Genomic DNA, 7,225 nt, shown 5'->3' with positions numbered 1-7,225 from the left:
ATTTAAATTGTATTTTTGTTTTCTCTTATAACCTTTAATGTGTGACCTTTTTATAAAATATCAGTTATATCATTACTATGCGCTTATTTTTATACACGCTCAACATAAATTTTTATCTTTGTGTTCATTGAATACTTTACTTTTGTGTTCTTTATACATACTTTTATTATTTTGTTCTTTATTTGTTTTTTTGGTTTTCGATCGATGTAAACCACATTTGACATCCTTTTGAGTATATATCACGACTTTATTTTGTTTTTATCTTTGGGTTGTTATACTGAGTGTTGGTACTGTAAGGAACTAAACCAATATCGATCGAACTCCCTCACAACATAGGGGAAATCCAATAGTTATTCACATCAACAAGAGATAACTTTTACGAATTCGAATACTAAATAAAAATACATTAAAAGTTGTAACAATAACAAATATCATTTGTTGTACGACATTTTGTTGCATCTGGGCCAATCTAACACGTACCATTTGCCTTATGTCACCGTCCAGGGCTTCTTGAGCCACTCTTCAGCGATGTTGACCTCGAACTTAGCTAAACATGTGTTGATGTTCAGATCCGGCTCTGAGAAAGCAAAAAAGTTTTGGGTTAAAGACGAAAATTATTTTGGGCGTTAAGTAAAAGGAGTATTTTGTTTGGTTTAAACAATTTAATTTTTATGGGGAAAGTGAATACGGTGCTGTTAGCCGTATAACCTTAAACGCAAAACACATCAAAAACAACGTAGTTTTGATTAAAAACAATTAAAAACCTGATTTTGCTATTGTTCAGGTCATCTATAAAACATATTAAAAAGATACAAACCCTAAATCTGAAGAAAAAATAAACTCGCCGTTCTCATTCTTATTCATCATCACCTGTTGATAAGGTGAATTACACATATTCAAAGATTTATTAATCATTATGAGCCAATTCCATTATGAGCCAATTCCATTATAATGAACTAAAATATTTTTGTTGAAAAATCAATTCCGGTGATTAAATCAGATTAATAATGAACACAATAAGTGATTAAATGATTCAATTTATCAATTCAATGTGATTAAATCGTTCTTGAATAAGGATGAAGGTATTTGCAGGGGATGAACAAACCAATGAGCAGGTACGTAATTTTTTTATTTTTCAGTTTTTAGGGTTTCTTTTAAATTGTTTTAGAGATGACCTGAACAATAACAAAATCAAATTTTTAATTGTTTTTAATCAAAACTACGTCGTTTTGATGTGTTTTGCGTCTAAGGTTATACGGCTAACAGTACCGTATTCACTTTCCCCAATTTTTATATAGGTTTACTTGGTTATAATTTGAGTTGTGTAAAAAACTTTTGTATAAAAATATGATTAAAGATGTCTCAGACGAGACTAGAACCCATAACCTTTTGGTTGGAACTTGGAAGTAATACCCATTTGTCACTAGAGCAAACTAGTGGTTATGTAATTGAGTTTAAATATTAAATATACATATTGTATTTAACAAAAATACATACAGTTTTTTTAAATAAAATTCGGGCTTAGCGGGATGTCAGGCCTGTGGCCGTCGACCACTCGACCACCCTGCCACCCCCAAGGGTCTGGGCCCTATTGATGTCTTCGAGACAATGAAGTTATGATCCGTTAACGCTTTGAGAAAAGTTTAAATGTGATGAGACCGACAATCATGCGACTTTGGTTTTTGAAATGCCAAAATGGTATGTGATAAGCAGGCCCGGCCCAAAGGGTGGGTGAGGAGGTGGTGGACCCAAGCTCACTTACCCGAGAGACCCATAATTGTAAAAAATATTTATATTTTATATATAAATTTGTTTAAAAACAAAAGCTTACAAAATAAGTTACTAGTTGAATGAAAAGAGTGTTAGATTATAGATTTAAAAGGTCATGGTTTAATTCCCACAAATGGTGTTTTTTTCTTATAGAAAAATATTTTCATTTGTGCTTTGTATGAGTCATTTTAGTAACTTGTTTATTAATATTTTTTTGATTTGGTCCATGTTGGGCTTTTAAAAGGCAACCATATTAGTAAATTTGTGAAATTATCTATCATACAATTGAGACTTGAGAGCGTGGTTTTGGACGACTTTTTTCTACTTGTCCCAGACCCTAAAATTTTAGTGGGTTCTCGGAGACGGCCCTTGTGATGAGCTTGGTGATTTGATCAGAAACCAAGGCGATAGATTTGTGCACCTAGGCACATAGGCAAAGTGAGGCAACACCAAACCGCCTTGCGGCCATCTTAGCACTCCGATCATATTCAGACCAGCTCCTGATATTTTTGAAAAAAAAAACAGCCTGCTATGGTTAAAAACATGTGATAAAGAGGTCGTGTGGTTCTTTTCTTCTTTCTTTGCAGCAGCTCTGTTGCTTCTCTTCGTCTTAAGAACCGATAAAGTAAGCTCACGTAATAGGGACAGTGATGAATGTCATCATCATCATCATCATCATCATCATCGTACTCAGTATATCCCACCAATAGCAATGCTATGGTAGGGTCTGAGGAGGGTAAGATGTAGACAGTCTTACCTCTATCCCATAGGGATAGAGAGGCTGCTTCCGGTGAGACCCCCGGCTCGATAGTAGTTTTGCATCAAGCCTTGGACATAAGGCACATAGCACTCAATCATCAGGGACAGTGATGAATGTGTGTGTAGGAAAGATGAGGTTAGAAGAGTGAGAGTGGGATGTGTACGTGTTGTGTGTGGTGGTAAATAACTATTTTTCTTTGCAAATCAATAATGATCATGATAAATACTTACAGATTAACAGATTCATAAATATTACTCTATATATATAAAACTAATATAAACATAACTTAATTGCATTTTTTGTTCTCAAACCTTGGCTTTGTCTGAACCTTGCGCCTAGGCACTAGGCGAGGTCTATGCGCCCCTATGATAACTATGCCGAAAACTTTGCTTGAAGATGAAGTTGCAAATGGTCATACAAGTTATATGGATTTGTTCTTTTATGAGACTTACCATACAATATATTAGTGGTGCTTCCGTACTCATGCTCTTATTTCAGCCCACAGAAACCCCCTACAAACGTGTGACAAAACAACCCAACATGTTACAATAAACATCCAAACTTTGATATGATGGTACTTGTGCGGACGTTTGGTTTTGGTCCTTAGAAATCACAAACAGTATCAAACCTGAGTAGTAATTTGGGCCATACAGAACTACCTAACCGTCTAGCTTAATTGTTGATCATCATTTTATCCACGGGAAGTAAATCACCCTAAAAGAACTGTGTCCTCGAACACCACAGAGTCTGTTCCTTCCCAACACGAAACTTGACATCATAACAGCCGTTGCTTCCCCGTTACAGAATCAACAACAGATTTGTAACCTGCTCAATCAAGATCAAGATTTAGAAAAAAATGTGATATTATATGTGGGGAAATAACCTTGTTAATCAAAACAACTACTTTTAACAATTACTTAACTAGTGTGCTAGAGGTGGTTTTAAAAGATGTGTGCATTGATGATTAGCTATAGATAATAATTTCAGGATGCATTATTTTCAAAACCAATGCTATGTCATGAACTACGATAACCGAATAAAGCACTTGCACCTAGTGCATTGATGATCTCATGAGATAGTGGGTGTGCAGTTATGAAAATTGCCTTCTGTATCACATTTGAAGCATAAGGTACAACTACATTACGTGGTCCTCGTAGTTCTCTACATTTTTTTGGTTTTGATTAAACGTCTCCCTAATAATTTCTACCATTTAAATTCTTGAACACCAAATCATAGTATAATTAAAAAAAAAATACATGCAATTTAATATTATAAAAGCAATAAGTATCCTATTTTCGAGAATTGAGATGTTTTAATCTCTATGCAACTAAAAATAAAAAAAAAGAGAGAGAGAGAGAGAAACAGCATACCAGGACCAATAGCAAGAACGGTTTTTGACCCTGCGGGAGACCTGCGACAAGCTAAAAATAAAAAACATATAATTTCATAAATGCATTAATAATAACGTGTGTTTGGGTTCAACAAAAGCTATTCATAAAATATTTGAATTAATAATTGTTCTTTTGACTTTTAATGGTCAAAAGAGTCAATTCAATGACACAGAAATTGTAATAAATTTAGTTACATTACAAGGAAAAACAAAGACAAATCTTTGGTTGATTTAAATGAGACATAGATATATAATCTTCAAAAACAATACAAATTCATGTCAATTTGTGATCGAAAAATGACAGGGTGCGTCCTGCATCGGCAACAACATAAGTTGGAAGACCAATCCCCTCAGCTTCTTCCAGCAGCTTATTCCTAATAGAATGCAAATTGCGTGATAAACACCATGCTCAAATACAAAATGCTATGAACCTAAGTTGTAAATACTGAATTAGAACACTTGCTTACATTTCCTGTTGATTTTTGCATGTCACGACTATTTTGGCTTGCCCACAACGCTCCCACCGACGCAAGAGATTTTGATGGCTAAAATTTTACACAAATGTGTTTATCAGAAAACATATGTAGCTCATGACCCAAAAGTTCAACAAAAAACTAATATTTACAATTTTCATTTAGTAGGACCCTTAAATTTGACAAAAGAGAAACTAGAAAATGGAATGATGGAATATAGCATACTTCATAGTTCATTCTAATCCCTTCTAGTGGCAATATAACTCTTAGGTGGCATCAAATGTTTAAACTGTTCCTAAGTAAATGAGGAACATGTCCTCAGGTAACTTGCTACTTCCGTCGTTCAATAATAAATATGTTGGTCGGCACCTAACCTTACATGCGAAACCAACAAAAAATACGTTGTTTGAATTAGTGTCCAACCAAAACTAAATTTTAATTTTTGTATTTCACTATTTAGTCATCATCAATTTCCCATCTTTCTTCATGCTTCATGTCATCACTATTTGAGGTGAGAATCATGAATTTCCCTGGATAAAAAAAATCACGAAAGTGTTTTTGAGCGAAGACAGCCATAGAGGCGTATATAAGTTACATAATGGATCAATTCGAGTAGGATAGATAACAAGAAAATAAAGTTAGTAATAACCTTATTCGTACTCCTAAATGATAAACATATTCTATATCAGCTGAACCTTACACTATATGATCCAAATGATTCATTTACTGCAAAATTGGTGACATGTAATAAAGGGTTTTGCAAGGACAACAATGGAGGCACGGTAACGGTTGCAAGGCTAATGCATCTTACCATGAGCTACGGGTGAGAGTATAAGTAAATTACTTTGACAAGTGTGGCAAGTGGCATGGAAAATAAGCTGCCATGATGAAAACTTGAAAAATCATGAGTCTCGACACAAACAGTAACGAGATGAAGCATTAGGAAAGACTAATATTTTGGCAGGCAACTCACCAAGTAGTCAGTTACTCTAAAGATAAAAACAAATCCAATAAAATCATTTAGTTTGGGAAAAGTATGGCATGCCAATAGTCTATGCGAAAGGTTCAAAGGTTTAAGCTAGTAAATAAATTAATATTACTCTGAAATCTATCTATAGTAATTAGCAATATCAACTGATAGTTTCCAATCATTATAAGCTATTTATTTATAATAATAAATCAAACAAGGTTAGGATTCTCATAATCCAAAAGTAAAAGGGGAAACCTTTGCATGAGTTTAGAATATAATCCAGTGGCAGCATCTGTAGTTCTCAAACAAAACGAAAGGCCTTTTAACAAATAATAATAATAATAATAATAATAATAATAATAATAAGGCTTAGAAAATGAAATTGATATATATATATATATATATATATAAAATTCTTTTCTTACTAGCACACTAAGATGCAACCTTTCCTTGTCCCATCTTCAAATCTTGTCTAACAACCAGAACCTAAAACCAAAATCTATATTAAGTTGGGCCCAAATAATAATAATAAAAGAAAGAAAGAAAGAAAGTGAGTGACCATTTTGAGATTTTGATCTTGAGAGTTGGTCGAATTGGAATTGGACTTGGATACAAGTGTCCTTGTGAATGGTTTTGTTAAATCGAATAAGATGCCGAAAATGAAACCGATTACGAGTCCTGGAATGAACTTCTCCGGCTCAAAGCTCCTCCATGCTCTCTGTCAACCAACAAAATCACCCTCTCCTCAGGGTTTGTTTAATCAACTAAAACTCAACAGATTACAAAGAAAGAAAGAAAGAAAGAAACAGGTTTTGTTTTTGAGGGCTGAGATTGGGAACCCCTCATTTGCTACTTAAACCCCAACACTCTAATTTATTATGGTTTCATGATATTCATACACCCTTCCGAGACAAAGCTATACCCTTCTCAGACCTCACACTTCCTAGAAAAGAAAATTGTATACTTGTTTGTTTAAAAATCTCACAAACCTAAAGTTCATACAAAAGTTACATATTGTTAAAAAAAACTAGTTATACTGTCGTATGAAATGTTCCTGTAAAGCAGATAAATGTTGCGAGAATCTGACAAAGCTGCAGTCTTATACATTCGTATAAGAGCCATACGATCGATCGTATAGATTCCAAGGGTGTGTGAATAACCGGAACCTTTATTAAACACTCGGTACAACTAAAATATTCATGGACGGCCCCACCAAAGATAACATTCCCCCACATTACCTATGGACCAACGATTTGCTGAGTTTTTTTACTGGAAAAATTATTTACAACATAGATGATTAGAAAGGTATTTACTAAAATACCGATTTTCTTAAAACTTTTGGCTCTCCCTTCTAATCTTTACTAAAATGGTTATGGATAACAATATATTTATATTTAAAAAAACTTCGATATTTCATTTAAAAAATAGTAATACAAACATGTTTTTGATCGTGATATTGTATCAAAATATACTAATGTTTAATATTCCATAAATTGTAACTTTTTCTTAAACAATTTTTAATACAAATGATTTTAGCTTTACACGTAATACTTTTTAGGTTCTTTATAAATATTTTATAAACATGCATGGAGAAATTTATCTTAATGTTGATTAAATTTACATTCTAAAAAGAAAAAAAAAAGGTATGCTGCAGATTTAGTTTACAAATAACATGTATGTTACGACTGGTTTTCATACAATTAATTTTATATAATTTGTGTTTATTCTTGTAGAAGGATAACCCAAAGAAAAATAAAAACATTTTTTAATGAATGAATAAAGCATGGCTATCTTGGATTCTTGGGTACTTAATAACGATTTTATACGTCTGCGATCGCAAATAGCGTTGGGTAGCCCAAGCT

At 33.3% G+C, this 7,225-nt stretch overlaps 1 protein-coding gene across 1 annotated transcript; it reads right to left on the bottom strand.

Moving 5' to 3' along the window:
• Positions 1 to 3,071: 3,071 nt before the first annotated feature.
• Positions 3,072 to 6,069, bottom strand: LOC143593978 (uncharacterized). Its single transcript, XM_077073419.1, has 7 exons — positions 5,923 to 6,069; positions 5,789 to 5,849; positions 5,619 to 5,655; positions 4,388 to 4,465; positions 4,223 to 4,294; positions 3,901 to 3,941; positions 3,072 to 3,355 (listed from the first exon to the last, which is right to left on the bottom strand). Exons 3-7 carry the CDS (start codon positions 5,624 to 5,626, stop codon positions 3,306 to 3,308), a joined length of 249 nt encoding a protein of 82 aa, XP_076929534.1. The 5' UTR covers positions 5,627 to 5,655; positions 5,789 to 5,849; positions 5,923 to 6,069; the 3' UTR covers positions 3,072 to 3,305.
• Between the last annotated feature and the right edge of the window lie 1,156 nt (positions 6,070 to 7,225).

The sequence above is a fragment of the Bidens hawaiensis genome, unplaced genomic scaffold (genome assembly GCF_021521415.1).
Source record: "Bidens hawaiensis isolate Kalapana, Puna unplaced genomic scaffold, B.hawaiensis_p1.1 tig00042960_1, whole genome shotgun sequence".
Taxonomy (NCBI): domain Eukaryota; kingdom Viridiplantae; phylum Streptophyta; class Magnoliopsida; order Asterales; family Asteraceae; genus Bidens; species Bidens hawaiensis.
Note: the sequence above shows the minus strand (reverse complement) of the source record. Positions and strands in the feature narration are given on the sequence as shown.